This window comes from Rhineura floridana, chromosome 6, assembly GCF_030035675.1.
Source record: "Rhineura floridana isolate rRhiFlo1 chromosome 6, rRhiFlo1.hap2, whole genome shotgun sequence".
Taxonomy (NCBI): domain Eukaryota; kingdom Metazoa; phylum Chordata; class Lepidosauria; order Squamata; family Rhineuridae; genus Rhineura; species Rhineura floridana.
In genome coordinates this window covers 32,805,120-32,827,996 of record NC_084485.1, presented here as the reverse complement: position 1 = coordinate 32,827,996, position 22,877 = coordinate 32,805,120, and the positions used below count along the sequence as shown (strand labels likewise).

The following is a 22,877-nucleotide window of genomic DNA, read 5'->3' as shown; positions in this document are numbered from 1 at the left end:
TTGAGTACGATTCTGTTGCCAATTGTGGATCCACCTGATGGTTGTTTCATCCAACCTACATTTAGCTGGCTTGTTATCAGAATATCATGGGGCACTTTGTCAAAAGCTTTGCTGAACTCAAACTATATTATGTCCACAGCATTCCCATAATCTACCAGGAAGGTTAACTGACCAAAAAAATGAGATAAGATTAGTCTGTCAGCATTTGTTCTTGACAAATTCATGTCAGCTTTTAGTAATCACTGCATTGTTTTCAATCAAGGTGCTTACAGACTTTACACTTTATAATCTGCTCCAGAATTTTCCCAGGGATTGATGTCAGACTGACTGGTCTGTAGTTCCCAGGTTCCTCCTTTATGAGATTTTTAAAAGAGAGGGACAACATTAGCCCTCCTCCAGTTATCCAGCATGTCACCCACCCACCATGATTTCGCAAAGATAATAATAGACAGTGGTTCTGAGAGTTCTTCAGCCAGCTCCTTCATTACTCTAGGATGCAGTTCATCCAGTCCTGAAGGTATGAACTTGTTCAAAGTAAATAGGCATTCAATGACCATTTGTGTATCAATCTCAAGCTGCAATCCTGCCCCTTCAACTTGTACTTCACATTTGCTGGGTGTGTATGTGTCATAGACCGTCTTTTAGGAGAAGACTGAGAAGTAGGAATTGAGCACATCTGCCTTTGTTTGTCATCCGTTACCATTTTGCCATCATCACTGAGTAGCTGAACCACCACTTTTTTTGCTGTCTTTTAATATTCATATTCCTGAAGAAACTTTTTTTTGTTTGTTTTTAGAATCCCTTGCTAACCTCAGCTCATTCTCAGCTTTAGCCTTCCCGACACTAGCCCTGAAATTCCATGCTACCTGTCTGTACTCTTCTGTTGTGGCCTTGCCTTCCTTCCACTTCCTGTATGTGTCCTTTTCCCGCCCCAGGTCATCTTTAAGAGTTTTGTGAAGCTACATTGGCTTCTTCTACTCTCTACCACCTTTTTTCCTTGCTGGAATTGTTTGCAATCGTGCCTTTAGAATTTCCTGTTTTAGAAACTCCCACCCATCTTGGACTCCTTTTCTCATTAGGGTCGCTGGCATGGAACCTTACTTATCATCATTCTAAGTTTATTAAAATCAGCTTTCCTGAAGTCCAGGGTACACATATGGCTACACTCAGCTTTTGCTTCCTTTAAAATCAAGAACTCAAGTTTAACATGGTCACTTTCCCCAGAGTTCCCATAGCTGCCACTTCATCCACTAAGTCATCTCTATTTGTTAGAATCAAGTCAAGAATAGCTGATCCTCTAGTTCCTTCCTCCACCTTTTGTAGGAGAAAGTTATCAGCAACACAAGTCAGAAATTTCTTGGAGAGGCCGTGTTTGGCAGAATTTCTCCCAACAGATATTGAGTTAACTGAAGCCCCCCCATTATTGTTACATCATGCTTCCTTGAAACATTGACAATTTACTTTTCAAAAGTTTCATCTTCGTCTTCTCCTTTATTGGGTGGTCAATAGTAGACCACAGTGTTCCTTTTATTCCTTGCCCCATTAATTTTAATCCAGATGCTAGGGCTATCAAGCTTACCCTCCTGTATTTCTGTGCAAGGATATATATATATATTAACATATAGTGCAACTCCACCTCTCTTTCTATTCCTTCTGTTCTTTTTGAACAAGTTATATCCTTCAATTGCTGTAGTCCAGTCATGGGAGTCATCCCACCAAATTTAAGTTATAGCTATCAAGTGGCATTTACCCTCCTATATTAAGAGTTCAAATTTGTCCTGTTTGTTTCCCATACTCTGGGCATTAGTATACAGACATCTCTGGGCATTAGCTTGACAATATGTAAAAAATCAAGCCACTGCTCTGTGTTAGCTATGCTGAAATATTTTTTGCAAGTATGCATTTGCCTTTAAACAAGAGCCCATTCCTGTTTTTTTTTTTTTTTAAAGATTCTGAATACTTATTGTCTTCCATTGGTACAGACTCCTCCAGCTACATTTTAATAAGGTTTGGTTACAGGGTCTGATACAATTGCCTACAGACAGCGATATTATTGCCCTGAAATATATAGCAGACTCAACTGAAAGCTGCCTAGACTCCATCCACTGAATCTCATGTTTCAAACAGATCAATGGCTGGGTTAGAACTTACGCATTTCTGGAATTGTTCCCAGTCAAACTATTAACCCTGCCTGAAAAGAATATTTTTAACTACAGCTCAGGCAGACCAGCCATCTGAATCATGTGAGATGAACCAGTTTTCCTAGCATACAGAGGAGCTGGAGCTCAAACATGTGCATTTTTTTGCCTATTTGAACAATATTTTTGTCATTCTTATGGCTCAGATTATTTATTCTAGCAAAAGCTGCACATTCTTCATCTTGCAACAAGACAATTTAAACAAAAGCGCTAGTAAACGCGTATTGTTTGCAGCAAGTGTGTTACATGATGTGAAAGTCTTTCTGATGAGGCTTTTTCTCACAAGCATTCTAACTTGCTAACAAAGTTGATGCCATCACTACACTGTAGTGACTCTCCTTAAACTTATGGTATGGTCAAGTACGGACAGTGGCATTGGCTGAGAAGCTAACTGTGCAGATCTGAAAAGCACAAGGTCGAGTCAAAAAACATGAATTTGAACTTATATGGTTTCCCTTCACTCAATTTATTAATGCCCATGATCTACGGAGCCATCCTCCCAGTACACATGGCCATTTATGAGGGTCCATTTTGGGACAATGATTAATCTTTTGTTTGCCAGTTCCCAAATGTCTAGTTCTTATATGACTGCATTTGTCTCTTTCCATGTTTCCTGTCTATTGTTTGTATTTCTGTAAATTATATAAGATGTTAATAAAAATATTTCAAATAAAATTGATGCCATTACTAAAGGACTGCTGTGGTTCTATCTTGTCTTCTGCTATAGTATATGTAATAGCAAGTTATAACCCACAGGAACTAATATGGTGAAGTCCCACACTTCTTGTACCATGTCAATTTTAGTTGGGGGGGTAGCTTGTTTAAAAGCACCCCCACATAAAATGCATAACATCAAAAAGCAGGCTACTCTGGAAACCTCTTCTCTTTGATGTATTTTTCAATACAAATCACTATTTCCATGAGTAGACAGACAGGCATCTTCAAACAAGCAACCTTCCCCCTATTTGAAATGTATTGTGGCTCAGTGGCATGATATTCCCAAAGTACTAAGAGTATCATGGCCACTTTTGCATTAAGGCAGCACTGGATTCTGGATTCCTCAAGGGTTTTGAGAAATACTAACCCAGTGATGGCTATGTATGAAGAAAAAATGACAAGGGCAAATCTATTAGCCAACGCAAAAGTTTTACTGACATGGATCCTTTTTTATACTGTGTGTGATGTGCAGTAATGTGCTATTTTAGGAATACATATTGTTTTGGTGACAAGCATGAAGCACCGGCTGAGTTACATCTGGAAAGTTTTATCACCTTTTGGGTTTTCTGGACCATTAGCATGCTGAAAAACTAACACTTAGTCTCTGTCAAAGAAGACAATACTTGTAAAGGAGACAAGAAGATATGGTTGAGCTATGGTGAAATCTGCCACTATCCAGTGCATTGAAAATCAGCAGGAATGTTTGCTCCTAATTCAGCCACAGAGAGCAGACTTTCTTACTGGGACTCGAAAGGCTATTGAGCATGGCATGATTTAATTCTCAAAAACAGGAGCAAGGAGAGATGGGGCTAAAAGGATGTAGCTAGCATCATCTCACATATAGGTTTTAATGTTTAGTATTGTTTTTAAAATGTGGAAATCTGCCTTGAGTCTTTAAATAAAGGATGAGCAGGCAGCACTGGACACAATAGCTGTTATGCCACTACACTGATCATGATCCACTATATGCGCACCAAAACAAATGTTGCAGTGATAAGCCACAACCAACACAGGTCCTGGTAAAGTGGCAGGATGGAGAAGCAATTGCAAGCCAAGTATGGGATGTCAAACCTTTCTGCCTCTCACTGCTTTCCCCTCACTACTTGCTTCTCCTAGCCACTTTTCTCCTAGCTACCCACGTGATGGACTGGCATCCAGGGAAAATAGACAGTTTCGGAGAGAGATTGTATCAGAAGTATTCACTACAGCCAGCAGTCCAAGACACTGGTCTGCAGCAATTCTTTGTAGTTCAGCCCAGAGTGAGAGTGTAAAAAGTGCTCATCTTTACTACTGACAACAAAATTTTCTAGATGCTTATGCTTAAGCCCCAGGCAAATACTATCTGACAAGAATTGCCACAGCAGTCTGCAAGTAACTACACGGCACAGTTGTTTTGTTAGTCGGGAGCTCCTGCTGCCGTTGCCGAACAAAAAATACCAGCCACTCTACTGGCAGGAAGAAACTTAGCATTAATTGGCCATTATTTATCTGTAAGTTTAATCAAATATATCCATTTCAGCTTGATTCATGTTCCTGGCTTTATTCCCTGTAAACCCATATGCCTCTCATGGCATAATTTGTAAATTACTACATAATTTGTTAATGCTTAATAGCTGTCCTGATATTTATGCGAAAAAACCTAAACCTTGTTTATGAGATTGGTTCTCTTTGAACAGATGAAGTGAGAGGGAGCAGGGATGTAATGCAGGAAAACTCTTTTGGATGGCAATTGCTACCAAGCAATGGTAATGAACACTACCAAAAAAAATTCCTCTATAGCTAAATTATGAAAATAAAAGAATACACTGAGAATTGTCACAGCAAATTAACTAACCACTTAAGCCTCAAAGAAAGTAAAAAAAAGGCCCTTGCCTGCTTAAACTTCAAAGGTATGGCATTGGTTAATTAATTTACTCTTCTAGCTGTCTGCTGCTTTAGAACAAGTAAAAAATCTTTCCAAGTGAAAAGTTTGCTAGGCCCATTGCTGCCATCCTGGAACATATACGTTTATACAGGCTGGACAGCTAACTAAAATATTTGTGGGCTGCTAATCTTTTGTAGTTGTCTCTCTAAATTGGAAATTGTCATAGCTCCAGCTGCACAACAGAACTGCTTAAGAAATATGCTAGCAATTGCATCTTTCTTCAGCTTCAAGTTTCTCCTTCTCTTCTATCCCAAAGCTTGCATTGGCACTTACAGGTACCCAGTGTTGCACGAACAGAATTACGCTGCAATTCTAGCCACATCTACACAGAAGTAAGTCCTACTGAATTCAGTGGAGCTTATTCCCACATAAGAGCTGTTAGGATTGCTGTCTTCGGCTATTAAGACTTATCTATCCTGAAAGGTTTTTCAAACACCTCAGACCTGAAAACATTTATTTGGAAGTAAGCTCTACTGAATTCAATTTAACTTCAATCCTTTCTTGGAAGCAAAGAGGCTGCTCACCCAAGTTAGACTGGGAAAATACAAGCTCACTCTTGTATATCACAAATTCTTCCTGGATAGGGCGTTTCAGATTTACTGTAAGTAGTAATTAAATTAAACCCTAGCTATAGTCTTAAGTCATTTCCAAGTACAGACTGTTATAACCAACTAAGTGATACCCAGAGCAGACCCACTGAAGCCAATGGAGTTAAGTTAGTCATGAACTGACTTGTCCATTGACTTCAATGGGTCTGAGAGTACCACTTAAGCTAAATACCACAGATACTTGTGCCATAAATGTTATTAAATAGTTGTTCTTTATGCGTCAGCTTTTATCATGTTCTCCATTAGCTAGTGTATCGCATACTTAACTAAGAAAAGGGAACAGAAGGGTGATCCATGTAGAGGAACAGAGCAGGGTGTAATATAGCTACTTCTTGTTTCTCCTTCCATGTTTATAGAAACATAGCACCCCCTTGTGTGTTTCCTTATTCTCAACAAATTAAAAAAAAAAAATCAGCAAAGCCTGTAGTTCTACATATTCCTGAAATATCAGTCTGAAGCAGAGCTGTATAGCCACAGGTAACCCAAAGAGACCTAGATGTGTATAGGATTAACAGCTAAACAGAGCAGTCATTGGCAATATATATGTGTGCAAAGAGGTCCCTACTGCAATACAATTATTTAGAAGATTTCCAAAGATTTCCTAGAAAAGACAATAATGCTGGGAAAAACAGAAGGGAGTAGAAAAAGAGGAAGGCCAAACAAGAGATGGATTGATTCCATCAAGGAAGCCACAGACCTGAACTTAGAAGATCTGAGCAGGGTGGTTCATGACAGATGCTCTTGGAGGTTGCTGATTCATAGAGTCGCCATAAGTCGTAATCGACTTGAAGGCACATAACAACAACAACAACCAAAGTGTAGAGCATATCCTTACTAAACTATAAGACAGGGAAATACCATATTCCAAGGTGCAGAAAAAAATTAATTCTTATAAAGCGTGTTCAAGTAATCAGTTCAAAAAGTGCACCTACTGCAATTCAACCTTTGTGTGATACTCCTGTAAGACCCATGTCAAAGGCAAAATCATGTAGCCACATGTAATTATACAGTCTGGGCTTGATACCTGAGCCAGAGGAAAGGGGAAAGCAACATCCCCAGGAAAGCAGGTTGGCTAGATTCTGAAGATTCAAGGTAGTAAATGGATAACAGGACAATCCAGAAACACAGGGTCTTAACCCAAGATCAAGCACAGTGAAGAAGTCCAGAGATGGGCAGAGTCATGAGATAAAGCTAAGGTCATACACAGCAGAGTAATCCAGCAGTAGACAGGTTTCCAAGAGCAAGACATTAGCAGAAGACAGCCAGAACAGGAAGCACCTTGAACAGAGCAAATGACCAGCATTGTTCCAGCAACTAGCAGTCGTCAGTTGGGAGCTTATATAGTCTAGTCACCCAGACCCAGCTGCTACTTGTTAGCCCAGCCTTCAAGGTTCCCTGCTTCTGAGGAGAACCTTTACTCCTGAGGAACCTGGTTCTTCCAGGCCAGGGATGGGGAACCCTGTTCAAACTTAGGGCCACATTCCCTCCTAGGCAATCTTCCAAGGGCTGCATACCAGTGGAGGCAGGGCCATAAACAGAATAGGGTTGCCAGGCTCAGGGCCTGAGACTGATCCTGTATCTTTAGGAGAACAGAAAGTCAGCCAAGTGCAGGTGTTCTTGCAACACTGTAATGGGAAAAACCACAAGGTGGAATTCTCCCTTCCCCTGCACAACCCTAAAACAGAAGTGAGCAGAGCAATGGACATAAATTTTACCTTTGTACAGTAGGCTAGTTTCTACACACACGCACCTCTATCCTGCAGCCAGATAAGCAAGAGGCAATATCAGAATTCAAGGACACATTCCATCCAGTCAAAAACACTCAAGAACGTAAAGTGGGGTGAGGGAGGGGTGTGGCCTAGGGAGAGTTCTGAAGGCCAGGCAGAGAGGCCTGGAGGGCTACATTTGGCCCCTGGGCTGAAGGTTTCCCACTCCTGTCTTAGGCCTTGAGAGATACATTCCATTAATGGCTGGCTGATAGCTTGTGCTGCCAGTGTTCCCTGGGGCTGGGAGGTAGTTTGACCTCCCTCTTTAATTCCACAGGCCAGGGAAGTGTTGCAAATGAATCAGGTAACTTGTCCACAGATCCTTCCAGGTTCTCTGCTGCAGACGGGCCTGGTGTCGCTTCTCTGGAGATGCTGGATATATCTGGGGTAGTGCTGGAGCCAAGAAATACCATGATAAGGTATTCATACTTTGTCTCACTGGGATCTTCATCTAAGAGTTATCCTGGCTCAGGCATGACAAATAGATGGAGGAGTAACCATTGAGGGAGCAGGTAGGGTGTTGTCCCACTTTCTCCCCACAAAACTGGATAGTGTTTGTGTGACGCCCTTCCCTGGCTCTCCCTGTCAGGTTCCTACCTGCTCGTGGTTACTGCCTGTCTCTAGGCACCACCAGGGACTCCACCAGTCTGGACTGTCCTTTTTTATGGTTTCCCTCTCTGCTCTAGCATAGATCTCAACAGATCCCCCTGCTAGGCAGCACCACCAGTCACGTCCTATAACCAGTATTCCTAGAGACTCTGCCTGAGTCTCCCTCAATTAGGTTACCTCTGTGACTGCGTGCTTAAGCTCTCCCAATCCCTTTGATTTACTCAGACTGCTTATAATTCTGGTTTGCTCTGAATACTTGTGGTGTTATATTCTTCCCTTCACCCGCTGGCACCATTTGCCACTCTTCAGCCTTGGTTATTTACCTCACCCTCCCTTCTGGTCTGTGAAACCCCAGCCAAGGTTCAGGCCTCTGGTAAACCAAATTAAGTATTTATTAAGTAACATAGAGAACAAGATTAACAAGATTTCTTCATAAGGCACATAAGCATATGGTTTTATCTAATACTAATCCGAACTCCACCCCCCTCCTTCTCCACGCTCTCCTGACAAACAACTCTCTCAAACCCACCAAAACAACCCACTCCAGTCCACCCACGTCCACCTCACATCCACTTCATATTCATCCAGATTTACCTGTCATACTTCCTTTTATACTGTCAGCCATTTTAAACATTCAGCCAATCATCCAGCATTCTACTGCCCATTCACTCCCCCTTCCTCTTTCATTCTACTTACCATGTATCTCCTATACAACCAGCACTTACCCTATTTACACTAATACAGGAACATAAGAACATAAGAACATAAGAAGAGCCTGCTGGATCAGGCCAGTGGCCCATCTAGTCCAGCATCCTGTTCTCACAGTGGCCAACCAGGTGCCTGGGGGAAGCCCGCAAGCAGGACCCGAGTGCAAGAACACTCTCTCCTCCTGAGGCTTCCGGCAACTGGTTTTCAGAAGCATACTGCCGCTGACTAGGGTGGCAGAGCACAGCCATCATGGCTAGTAGCCATTGATAGCCCTGTCCTCCATGAATTTGTCTAATCTTCTTTTAAAGCCATCCAAGCTGGTGGCCATTACTGCATCTTGTGGGAGCAAATTCCATAGTTTAACTATGCGCTGAGTAAAGAAGTACTTCCTTTTGTCTGTCCTGAATCTTCCAACATTCAGCTTCTTTGAATGTCCACGAGTTCTAGTATTATGAGAGAGGGAGAAGAACTTTTCTCTATCCACTTTCTCAATGCCATGCATAATTTTATACACTTCTATCATGTCTCCTCTGACCCGCCTTTTCTCTAAACTAAAAAGCCCCAAATGCTGCAACCTTTCCTCGTAAGGGAGTCGCTCCATCCCCTTGATCATTCTGGTTGCCCTCTTCTGAACCTTTTCCAACTCTATAATACCCTTTCTGAGATGAGGCGACCAGAACTGTACACAGTATTCCAAATGCGGTCGCACCATAGATTTATACAACGGCATTATGATATCGGCTGTTTTTTCAATACCTTTCCTAATTATTGCTAGCATGGAATTTGCCTTTTTCACAGCTGCCGCACACTGGGTCGACATTTTCATCGTGCTGTCCACTACAACCCCGAGGTCTCTCTCCTGGTCGGTCACCGCCAGTTCAGACCCCATGAGCGTATATGTGAAATTCAGATTTTTTGCTCCAATATGCATAATTTTACACTTGTTTATATTGAATTGCATTTGCCATTTTTCCGCCCATTCACTCAGTTTGGAGAGGTCTTTTTGGAGCTCTTCGCAATCCCTTTTTGTTTTAACAACCCTGAACAATTTAGTGTCGTCAGCAAACTTGGCCACTTCACTGCTCACTCCTAATTCTAGGTCATTAGTGAACAAGTTGAAAAGTACAGGTCCCAATACCGATCCTTGAGGGACTCCACTTTCTACAGCCCTCCATTGGGAGAACTGTCCGTTTATTCCTACTCTCTGCTTTCTGCTTCTTAACCAATTCCTTATCCACAAGAGGACCTCTCCTCTTATTCCATGACTGCTAAGCTTCCTCAGAAGCCTTTGGTGAGGTACCTTGTCAAATGCTTTTTGAAAGTCTAAGTACACTATGTCCACTGGATCACCTCTATCTATATGCTTGTTGACACTCTCAAAGAATTCTAATACGTTACTGAGACAGGACTTTCCCTTGCAGAAGCCATGCTGGCTCTGCTTCAGCAAGGCTTGTTCTTCTATGTGCTTAGTTAATCTAGCTTTAATAATACTTTCTACCAGTTTTCCAGGGACAGAAGTTAAGCTAACTGGCCTGTAATTTCCGGGATCCCCTCTGGATCCCTTTTTGAAGATTGGCGTTACATTTGCCACTTTCCAGTCCTCAGGCACGGAGGAGGACCCAAGGGACAAGTTACATATTTTAGTTAGCAGATCAGCAATTTCACCTTTGAGTTCTTTGAGAACTCTCGGGTGGATGCCATCCGAGCCCGGTGATTTGTCAGTTTTTATATTATCCATTAAGCTTAGAACTTCCTCTCTCGTTACCACTATTTGTCTTAGTTCCTCAGAATCCCTTCCTGCAAATGTTAGTTCAAGTTCAGGGATCACAGTGTTTGCTCCCACTGTAAATGATTTGTCTGAAGTACAGAGTGCAGATACCCTTTGCGCAGCTACATTTTCAAGGTAAGGTAGAAGGGGCATATTCTACACTTTGTCTTACTAGTCAGTTTCATCTCCCACACAAGGCTCCTCTTTGCAGGCCAAACTCTGATTATAGTCATAATGTGGAAGGGAACTGAGGGTAGAAATTCTGTCACCAATCTCATGGGCACTATCTAATGAGTGCCTGCAGCACTTGCAAACTGCTTTCCAAACTGAAATACCACCAGAATATCAGAGAAGAATTGTGTTTTTCTAACAGTACTTTTCAGTTTGAATTCTGAGAAAATATGACAATTCTAAAATAGGAGTGGTTCATTGACACAAGATGTAAACAACTGCTTATCAAAAATGTTAATCTCAGGAAAGGCCATCATTGGACTCGGAGAAGGAGCAGAGTACTCTGTGTTTTCAAGGACAAGACAAGATTGGGTGGATGGTAGGAAAACTGTGTGTGTGGCTGCATTTCTGTGGGCCTAAAACTAAGTGTAAATATTAGGAGACAGAAGCTACAATTCTAAGAATTGTGACAGGGGAAAGAAGTTCTGCTAAGTTCAGTAGTGCTGACTTCCAAGAAAGCACCTTTAAGAGCCAACTAAAAGAGTGATTTATAGTTGAAATGACAAGCAGAACCCAATGATCTGGTTCATTAAAGTCTTTTCACATCCTTTAAATGACCTCTTACTACTCTTTTTCAACAAAATGAAAATAACTTTGGAATTAACTGAAAACAAGCCAATTAAAACAAATGTAAAACAAACAAGCCAATTAAAACAAAAACACATAATGAGAAGACATGATTCACTAGAAAAGACAATAATGCTGGGAAAAACAGAAGGGAGTAGAAAAAGAGGAAGGCCAAACAAGAGATAGATTGATTCCATAAAGGAAGCCACAGACCTGAACTTACAAGATCTGAGCAGGGTGGTTCATGACAGATGCTCTTGAAGGTCACTGATTCATAGGGTTGCCATAAGTCATAATAGACTTGAAGGCACATAACAACAACAAACAAAACAAAGTTAGAATAAACTGAAAGCAATGCCAATTAGTATGACACTATTGAGAACATAAGCATACATATGTACATAATAAATGGTGCAGACAAATTATGTAGTTTTGGTTTTGATTTTGAAAGCTGTATACTTCAGCTTTTTAAAAAAAATCAACTGAATGGGTGCAGGCTATTTAGAAAATGAAATGGAAGCAGTTTCTCCAGCAAGTGCAGCCAAATACAAGCCCACATCAGTTCTCAACTCCTATATTCAATTACGAGAGATCACAAATAACTAATTTTTGAAGAAATAAACGTTCTTGTGGCCATAAAGTTTAACAGAATATATTTCATATTAGCATGGATTTTTAGATATACACAAAGAGTTTAGAGATCTTTCCGGTTTGTTTCCTTTAGCAACTGATGCTATGTGGTGAGGTGAGGAGCACTGCACTGACGATCTCACCAAGATGGTTTGCAGCAGGGAGTGGCCAGAATAATCTCATAAAAAATCTGCTCCCTCCCCTTGCATGTTGCAAAGAATGCAGTGGACTGACTGAGTCTGAAGCATAAAAATCTCAGAAGAATTTCAAACAGATGTCACCTGTGACTAAATTAAAATGGAGGGAATTCTACTCTACCTATTATCATTCCACATTTTAGTCCCAGAGTGAATTCAGTTGCATACTCCTTACACAAGCCAATTATAGCAGTGAAAATATATAACCCGCAATAGTCTAGTGCAGATGTGAGAATGGTCAGGAGACTAGAGGCTCTTCTATCTGTTTGTTTCCCCTTATATGCATATTCTCTTTCAGAGATAACATTCTTTCATAGTTTGTATCTGCAAACTAAATAGGTCTAAGTATGTTAAGGAATTGGGAGTGGGCTGTGGGCTTACCTATTCCCTCTCCCTTCTATTTCCTTTGTTGCTAAACCATGGTTAAGACACCAAGGGAAGGGAAGAAGAAACTGCAGATTTCACAGAGGTTGTACAATCACTACAGTTACATTTCAGTTACTTTTTTAAAAAAAACACCTACAAGGTGTTGGCCTTGGCTGCTGCACATGTAAGCAGCCTAAAACAACATTAAAAATAAACACACACATACAGAGGTAGTAGAATAATTCTTTTTATCCATGATAGCTGTTGGTAAGGGAGGTGGGGAGGGAGGCACAGGCCACTACTCAGATCTTTGCACGTCAAACCAAGTGCAACCCCCCCCCCCGTTCAGCCAGCCAGCATCATCTCTCTCACTTAACCACCTCCCGGACCCTGCCCTGCCACCAACTAAGGGACACTCACCCAAGTAAACATTTTTCCCTGAGATACAAAAAAGTTAAAATACTGCAAATGCAGCACAGTAGCCAGAGAGGGTGGTGGAGGCCATGTTGTGTGCCAAATGCAAACACGCATACACACACACACGTTGTCATCTTTCACCTCCACATTTCTTTATCTCCATTCTGCTGCTGCCTCCTTTTCCTCCTTTATCCAGGTTCTTGCCCTCTGGCTCCTTTTCCCCTCCACTCCATTTTTTTAAACAATTGTTTTCTCCACTCCACCCTGTCTCACTCTCCACCTCCTCCCTTGTCACCTCCTCCCCACCCACAGACCATGATGATAATGAAAGTTAAAGAGGAAAGCACAAAAGCAGGACTACAGCTGAATGTCAAGAAGACTAAAATAATGATAACAGAAGATTTATGTAACTGTAAAGTTGACAATGAGGACATTGAACTTGTCAAGGATTGGAGACAATAGTCAAGGAATCAGAAGAAGGCTAGGACTGGGGAGGGCAGCTATGACAGAACTAGAAAAGGTCCTCAAATGCAAAGATGTATCACTGAACACTAAAGTCAGGATCATTCAGACCATGGTATTCCCTATCTCTATGTATAGATGTGAAAGTTGGACAATGAAAAAACAGGTAAGAGAAAAATCAACTCATTTGAAATGTGGTGTTGGAGGACAGCTTTGCGCATACCATGGACCGTGAAAAAGATGAATAATTGTGTGTTAGAACAAATTAAACCAGAACTGTCACTAGAAGCTAAAATGATGAAACTGAGGTTATCATACTTTGGACACATCATGAGAAGACATGATTCACCAGAAAAGACAATAATGCTGGGAAAAACAGAAGGTAGTAGAAAAAGAGGAAGACCAAACAAGAAATGGATTGATTCCATAAAGGAAGCCAGAGACCTGAACTTACAAGATCTGAACAGGGTGGTTCATGATAGATGCTATTGGAGGTCACTGATTCATAGGGTCACTATAAGTCATAATCAACTTGAAGGCACATAACAACAACAACACCTAAGAGCAGAATATGCACAATACAACAAAGACTTACGTTTGGTATGATCAGCATAGAAACATTTCTTCATTTTGTTACTTTTAAAACTACATCTAAGAGCAAATAGTGTGTGTTTGGGATGGGGTTTATAGCATGATTTATAATATGTTATTTTGATTTTGTAGAATATTTTGATTTATAATTCATTTAACTTTGAAATAGAATTATTTCTTTATAGTTTCTTATTGTTACTAAAATCTCAGAATTTCCAGAAGTACATAATGGGGTCTGAGAAAGCCTTCATTTTAATCACTTGGGAAAATAATTTATTTTGATGAGGTTTTTGTTGCAGATATGTTCAAGAATATTCATATTTTGATATTCCTCTGCTGAATACTGATGACTTTGTTTCCTTGGCAAACAGAGATGGATGGATCAGTCTCTTTCCAGTCTGCATCAATTTTGCATGTTCTCATTCATAGTCCATTTCCACATTGATCTATGCAAAAATTCATATTTGAATTTGTATTTACCCACATATTTAAATATGTATTTTATCTCACGGTATGCATTTAAGCATCTTTTATCTTAAAATGCTTTTTTAAAAGTTACACATTTTGGTATAGTTTTTTTAACTTTGAGTTATGCCACAAAATCTGGAGAAGAGCAAAATCCAAATAACTATTTCTAATACATGCCTTAGTGCAGGGGTCCCCAACCTGGTACACATGAGCACCTTAATGCCCCTGAAAGCCTTCATTGGTGCCCCCAGAGGGAACCATAATTCCCTGGCTCCTTGCTTTCATTTTTTAAAAAGCAAGTTTCTAGCATTTTTAGAACATGAGACAAAGTGTACAGGTAAGATTCTTCTCCGTTTTTGTGAGAAATCAGCCTGCTCTACAATGTCTTTCTTTGCCCCCCCCATCCCTGCGGGTGCCCATGTATTTGTGGGAGAGAGAGATGCACTTGGGAAAGAGAGGTAGAGATGGACGCATGTTCTCTGTGTGTGAGAGAGGGTGAGAGTATATGTATGTGAGGTGTGAGAGGAAGAGATGCACTTGGGCTGAGAGAGGGATATGTGAACTCTCTCGTGTGTGTGTGCATGTGTGTGTGTGTGTATGTGAGTGAAAGGGGGGAGGATGAGGGGGGGCGAGCAGGAGGGGGTGGCAGGATGAGCGGGGGTGACAGGACAAGCAGAGGGGTGGCAGGACGAGCAGGCTGAGGAGCAGCAGGATGAGTGGGGGGCAGCAGGGCAAGTGGGCTGGAAAGGGTAACACACACACACACACATCATGAGAAAATGTGTTGCAAAGCACTTTGATTAATTTCCCCTTCTGCAAGTTTATGCTGGTATTATTTCATCTACACAGCATGCTGCCAGTGTCACTGCCCTACACAGAAATCATTTATGGCACTGACAGCGGTATCTGCACTCGAAAACAATTATGTTTCTGTATTTATACAGTTAGCTCCAGTCCAAACTTATCCCATCTTTACCGTTTAGTGTGTGTGTTTAGGAGTGTAGACTAGCAGCATATGACACAGGCTCTTTCCTAGAAAAAGGTTCCACCACAGTAAGTGTGTTGGTGCCTTTAGTACCACAAAAATCTTTGGTGATTTTATTAGAGTTGTGTCATCCTATGATCATGTAGAATAAATACGTTATTTTTGAGGGGCTGTGATGGAAAAAGGCATTTTTCAAAATTAATGACAAAAAGCATTCATCCATCAAATAATCTCTATTGATATTTCTATTAGATGAAGTAAGGACAGAACTGTGAAGAACGGAGATGGGTTTGAGGTTGACAATTCTGTCATATTTATATATATATCTGTATGTGTGTATATACACACACAGCTTTTTGTTTGTTTGCTAAAAATAAGGTGCCGATATTCATACCTTGATAAAAATGCTAAAGGTGCCAGCACCAAAAAAAAAGGGAGGGAAAAGAGGCGACAGTACTGCATAATAGTACCATTACAAAAAAAGATTACAAACAAACCCCACATATATGAATGACACTGGCTTTTAACATTTCACAGAGATACCTCTTGATTTATTCTTATGTTTCTATTTATTGCCTAGATTTAATGTTGCATTTTATGACTTGTATTTTCTTTTTAACATGATGTAATCACCCGTGGCCAAAACCTTTTTTAAAAGACAGCATATACATTTTATAATAAAATAAAATATTTTAAAATAAGCATTCCTTATTTTAGTCTTTTATGTCTTCCCAGCACAAGTCAGCATCCTAAAAACATCCCTTATCTCAGAATACCATTAGGCAGGACAGCTCAGATTTCGGGAGGGGGAAAGAAAGAGCTGACCAAATCCATTTTTAACACTACCAGTACAGGTGGGCTTATGCACTGTACTCTTTGGGAGGAGTGGGCAGAGAAACACTTCCACGCAGCAACTCCTACAAGGCCACTACAGTTTAAATAAAAGATTTCACCATTTCACTTGCACGTGTGTGTTTGGCGACTGCGTGGAAGAGCCAATATTTTCATCATGTGATTGTGTCTGTTATTTCTTATGTTTGGTATATTGTACTCGTTAGTACACCTTCTGTAGGCTTCTTGCTTGAGACTCTCTCTCGGTGGGCGGTGGGGCGGGCGCTTGGGGAGAGCAAAGGGTTGGCTGACATCCAGACCGTGGCAGTAAGAGCCGTTGTAGCCAGGAGAGAAAAAAGGGAGGGGAAAATAAAAGAATAACGAGGCCAGTTGGCCCCTCTGAGGAGGCTCTGCTGTTGTTGAGGTGAAGGGAGGTTTTGCTTCCAGCAGTCATAGCCACCTCAGCCAGTTCTTTCCTGATGAAAAGGAGAAGGAGGGAGGAGTGGGGGCAATTGCTTAGGAAGCCACCACCGCCTCCGCACCTGTCTCTGAACGGCCCTGCAGCCGACCAGACAGAAATACCGAGAGAGAGAGGAACAGGGCAACGATGAGGATGACGAGTGGGTGTTGCCGGCGCCAAGCACCTGACTCATTCCCCTTCCTTCCGTCCTCTCTCCTTCCTCAGTCGGCCACCTTGGGAGTGTCCGCGCCATGGCGGTAGTGGGATCAGCATGGCAAAGAAGAGGAACAGGAGTATCAGTCCAGAAAGCTGCAGGCGGAGCCACAACCTGTTTCACCGAGAGAGAGGTGCGCTCGCGCCTTCTCTCTCTCTCACACACACACGCCTTTCTTAAGTCGTCGCTGGCATAGCTGCTGAGAGCTTCTTTTCCTCCCCATCTCGGTGGTTGTTTAGGGGTGCAGGAATAAAACAAAATCTCTGCAGGAGGGGCTGGTGGTGTGGAGGAGAGCTAGCGGCACGGCGAGCAGAGGGGGCAGCAGGGCAAGCGGGCCCGAAAGGGTAACACACACCTCTATTTTGCTGCTGCTGCTGCCTTCCCCTCCTTCATCCTTGCCCTCCGGCGCGGTCTGGCTCTCTGCTTCCTTCCTCATGCCTCCTAACACAGAGCACGAGGGAAGAGCAATGCTATGCACAAGCCCAGTGTGTAGCACATGTGTTTTGTCCACCAATCACAGGAGCAGAAGACTTCCCCTGTTCCCCCCCAAGTAACGTCCAAACGTAACATCGGAAGCGTTACTGTTGCTGCTAAAAAGTAGGGAAATTACTAGTCGTTCTATTACTAACAAAATGTAATGAAGTTACCCACTCGTTACTTTAAAAAGTAATGAATTACAAGTAACTCATTATTTGTAACGAGTTACTTCCAAGCTCTGGCTAACACTAACCAGGAATCTTATTTTAACACAAGTTCCATCTAGGCCCAGTTAAGATGTAACTAGAAACTATGGCTTCCTGCAATAAATATGAGCTGTTATGAGCCTCAGGCTTGTATGCTCATTCCTCTCCTCCTTTGTGTGGGCAAGAAACAAATCACAGTTCCCTGTGATGTCTGAACTCAATGAGCTTTAGTTAGTTAAACTCCTGTTAAGGGTGTCAGATCCTGTTTGTTCTTGCCAGCTAGAGTTAAAGCTAACCACAGTTCCCCCGAAGTTCAGACATCTCATGGAACTGTGACTTCCTTAAAATGAAAATGCATATTCCTCATCTCTTCCTTCTGAGAATGGAAGAGAAGAGAGAAGGGACAAGTGTGTGAGCCTGAAGTTCATCATGAGTAGTTCAAGTAACAGGAAACAAGGTTTCCTGGAAACACAGGAAACTGCCCTGTACTGAATCAAACCATTGGTTCATGTAGCTCAGTATTGTCTACACTGATTGGCAACCGTTCTCCAGGGTTTCAGGCAAGAGTTACTCCCAGCCCTACCTAGAGATGCCAGGGGATTGAGCCTGTGACCTTCTGCATGTCTGAACTAGCTTCTAGTCTCCCACCGCCCTCATATGACAGAAAGAGTTTTTACTCTATGGGTACTTTCCTGTTATTTCTTTATATATAAACAAATTACCCATCTCTAATATACAGGCTAAAAGGACAAGACATCACAAAGACAAAACTTATGTGTATGAAAAAGGCATAAAAGGAAGACTTGTCACTTAGATTTATCCACCACCTTTAAAAGATTAAATATTAAATTTCTTTACTTCTGTAAATATTAAAATATTGGTAAAAAGGGCATGTTAAATATCTTTTAATCATAAGTATATTTCACAAAACCCTTGCAAAAATACAAATGACTGAATAATAATAATATTAAAATAAAACAACCATACTCCAACCAATGTTAAGTGGCTTAAACTTAAGTGTATTTACATTTGCATTGGGACTGTCTCTAGCCTATTTAAACAAGTGCATCCAAAAACAGTATTCCTAAGAGAAAAATGGTATCTCCTAAATCAATGCAGTATCTGAATAATGGAGACATTAAAACATACACACAGAACTTTGGGTGGACATCTCTGACAATTTCAACAGCAACAATGTTTAAGAAAATATCTCACTTTATTATGACGTATGGAAATTATAGTGAAGCTTTTGTGGCATCAGTCCATTAGACTAAAGAGAAACCATAATAGTGGAACATAGTTGCTCACATTTTGCCATATTTACAAACAGTCTTTGACAAAACATATGGATGAAACGTCACAAATATTAAGAGGTCACTTTAAGCAATCCTGTTTGTAATTAAGCCTGTTCAATCACATCCTCTTAATTAGATCTTGAGGAAGTCTTTCCCCCTGGGTTCAGCCTGATCACATTTATCTGTGAAATGTCTACCACAGATTAATGCGTTCATCTGAAACGTCTATCTCTGATTAGCTAATATGAAAAGTTTATTTTACTACCCATCAAAGGGACAATTTATCAAGCACTAAACATATCATCTGTTAACTTGACACTTTGGCAGATCATGTGCACTGTTCTCTATATGTACAAAAAGTTCCTATCCAGCAAAAAATGTCATTCACTTTTTCATAGCCTTTTTACATGCCCTAAATAAATGAGTTATATTAAATAAAAAACTCTGTTCAGATATATTGATAGATATATCATCTGTCAGTACAGCCATTGAACCTGTTAAGACATTCTGGCACGATGACTGAAATGGGGAGGAGTTGTGGGTAGCACATAGGAGGAAGAACAGCACACTTCACCACCACCATGTAATTGGAATATAGGATGGCTTGGTAATGCTTATGTATTTCTGTAATATATGCAGAACTCTTTTACTATTACCTATCAAATGTGTTTCTACATTGGTTATATTGACCTGATTATAGCTGACCTTGTCCCAACAAGAAGACATAGTAACTAATTTGTTCAAATCACAGAGTCCCTAGTCCAGCCTTTCCCAAACAGTGTGCCTCCAGATGTTGTTGGACCACAACTCTCATCAGCCTCAGCCATTGGCAATGCTGGCTGAGGCTGATGGGAGTTGTGGTCCAACAACATCTGGAGGCACACTGGTTGGGAAAGGCTGCCCTAGTCACTCACCAAGATGTATAAAATGTATAAATCAAATATAAGTCAATACATACAGGGACAGTGGGATCATATCCACATGCTCTCTCCATGTTTCTCCTTTGTATGTCAACATATCATATGCAATTCAATACATGCATATTAGAATTGCACAAGTTGTACACCTCAAAACTGGAGAGATATGGTAAAATGGCATAAAATAGCACATGTACATTGGAATAAGCATGTGTGGAACTTTTTGCCTTACAACAATCCAAGGAAAAGAGGCAGAGGTTTAATTCTGCTGCCCTACTGCATATCAACTTAAACGCATTGCTGAATATTAGAACAAGAATTGCATTTATTAAACATTTCTCTCTCCATATTCATTTTTTAAAAATAAAACATTATGGCTTACAACAATTTACTGCCTCTACCAGCTGTGGGGAACCTTTGGTCCTTCAGATGTTACTGAACTACAACTCCCATCATCACTGGCCATACTTGCTGGGCTAGGGCTGATGAGAGTCGTAGTTCAGCAACATCTGGAGAGCCAAAGGTTCCTCATGTACCACCTGTACCAAAGAAGCGTAATTATACTACTACAGGTTTCCTAGACCAGGCTGTTACAGGAGAAAGAATTTCCTACCATGCTAATCTGGCAAAAAAAAGTTAAGTTACGCAAATTCCTAATGGTATTATAGAGCCTCACTCATTTCAAGAAAATTCTTTGGTAAGATGCTTTGTGGCCTTAGGGATTAAGGCTTGTCAACATTCTTCCTGGCCTCTTCTTGTGAGCATTTTAACAGCAGCTTGTTCTACAAACAATAGCAAGTTTACTTGTCATCATGCTTAGAAAAGCTCCACCTTTCAATTTCTATAGATAAAGCTGCTGTTTAAAGCACTAGAGCAAACCAGGCTGATCCCAAAATCAGTTGGCAGCACTTCAGTTTGATTGCCAAATCTTGTTAATATTTGTTACACCAAATTCAGTGTATTAGTCCCGGCAATTTGAGGTCAACTATACTTACCCCATCATGACAACCAAGTTCTTGAGTGGCCTTCTTTTACAGCTCTGAAAAAGAGACCAGATAAATTTGGCTTTAGATTGAAGATGCAGGGGGGAAAACAAATCAGCATAACTTGTTATCTTCTCCATGTTTTGCTTATGATATAGTATTAGCTACTAATATTCAGAACAGTGCAGAAACAACACAAAATACTGTTATCTTCAAAATAGAAGACGATCACAGTATTTGTCCCTGCATTTTTTTCTGTTTGTGGTTCCTCATTAATTTCATTCTTTCCCATATGAAACTAATCAAAATCCAAAGGAATGTAGGAGCAGAACAGACTATTCAGAAGCATTTCTGCAGCGTGTAAACTATAGTACATCCTTGCAAGAGGTTTCCCTCTTCGTTGCTTATGGACTCTAGTAGGCAATTTTTAAAAAAACGCAGAACTTCTGATTATACATTTTTAGTCTGATGTTGATGATCTGGTTTTTATGATGCAGTTTATTTGAACTGCTATTTATTTTCTGTCATTGTTAAGATTACTTTCCATTTTCTTGTGCTTTATATTTTTATTTATAAGAGCCCTTGAGTTTGATTTTATCACAGAAAGGCAAGGCATACTATTTAAATAAATAAATAAATAATCCATAACAGATGAAATGGCTCAAGCTATACTGAAGGTCTTTCTTAGGTCACCTTTACTTTGTGAAACATAAAGAAATGGACTTGTATGATAAAAACACTGATGTCATAACAAGAAATACAGTAGGGCCCCGCTTTTCGGCGTTCTGCTAATACGGCAGCTAAAATTAGAGTAAGGCCCCACTCACACGGCGCTTGTTCTGCTTTTACAGCGCTTTTCGGACATCGGGCACCATTTTATTGATGGAGTTCCGGGTTTGGAGGGTTTCGCTTTTAGGCAGGGGTCTGGAATGTAACCCACCGTATGAGTGGGGCCTTACTGACATGAAATAGGTTTATACTCTGGAGTCCACCCTGTCAGTTACACTACACATGATGTCTATGCATGCTCTGAATGCATGCATCAGAAAAATGTCATGTAAATAAATATATTCAACTTTAGAGCCTGTTGTTTATAAAGTATGCAGTTCATCCTACAGCTGCTATTCACATTTCCTTGGAGAGGTGAGATATAAATTTATTAAATAAACAATGCAATGTCATACAGAAATTATTCCTGATTTATTTTTACTGCTTATCCTCCAGTACACCTGTGGATAGCAGGCTACTTTAGGGGAGCATGATAGGCCTGTGGCACACATAGCTTTGACCTCCAACAGAATAGAATGGTCAGATGGCTCAAGAGGAACAGCAGAGGGGGGGAGGTTCCCATGCTGTCCTCCAGTATCTACTGCCTGAGGCAATTGCCTAACTCTGCCTAATGACAGGGCTGGCTCTGATCCTGAAAGTGAGCATGGCCATCTGAAAATGTGATAGAAGCACTCCACACTGCAACATTTTATTGCAGATTCCACATAGAAGTAAAAATAAAGAAAGGGAACCCTTATTTGTGGAAGCATTTCTTGTTTGTCTGTGTTATTTGTGTGTTTTCAATTATTATTGTGCAATCTGCTTTGGAAATCCAGATTTAAAAGCAGACAAAAAGATTTAGAATAAATAAGTGTAAATCAGGCCTACAAAGACAAAGCCATGTGAGCAGATGAAAGTAGCTCACCTAACGCACTGTGGTGGTCTACTTCTTTAACCGGTAGTGGCTCTCCAGGATCTTAGGAAAAGATCTACCATTACCCAGCCCAGCAAGTTACCTTAGATTTATGCTGAAGGTGCTTGGTATTAAACGAGGAAACTTTCCCACGAAAAACACGTGTTGTGCTGCTGAGCTATGAGGTTCTCTCTTTGAGCCGCTTCAGGCCTGAACACACATAGGACTTGCAACCCAATCCCTATGGGCTTTTACTCCAAAGTAAGGCCCACAAAAGTTCAATTTTTGATAAAACATGCCTCCCTCTCAGGATGCTGGGGCTGTGCATCCTTTTCTTCAGAAAGAGCCTTGTCTCAGTGGTACGATCATGCCAACACCGCATATTTTAAGAGTTTTTAACCACATGAGCTCCGGTGAAACACTTCCTCCCCCACCCCGCGCACCCAATACCTGATGCTCTTTCTTCTTACTTAAAATTCCTCAGAGGATGTTGTCTACACTACAAGCACAGAGCCAACGATCACAGGTTGATAGACTCTAAGCAGTTCCCACCTCCGAAGGGCCATGAATGGCCGGATTCTGATGTCACTCACGCGCACCT

The 22,877-nt window shown here is 40.9% G+C and overlaps 1 protein-coding gene across 9 annotated transcripts in view; it reads right to left on the bottom strand.

Moving 5' to 3' along the window:
- ZMYND8 (zinc finger MYND-type containing 8) overlaps nt 1-22,877 on the bottom strand; it is a 167,879-nt gene that overhangs the window by 144,250 nt on the left and 752 nt on the right. For 2 of the 9 annotated variants that reach the window (XR_009763393.1, XR_009763398.1), the window contains exons 1-2: nt 22,380-22,709; nt 20,608-20,651 (exon numbers count right to left, since the gene is read on the bottom strand). Coding sequence is in view for 2 of the 9 variants with exons in the window: in XM_061631385.1 (XP_061487369.1) it covers nt 20,608-20,615 (8 nt within the window). In the remaining 7 variants the exon portion in view is untranslated. The other 7 variants (XR_009763399.1, XR_009763401.1, XM_061631385.1 and 4 more) reach the window with 7 other exon arrangements.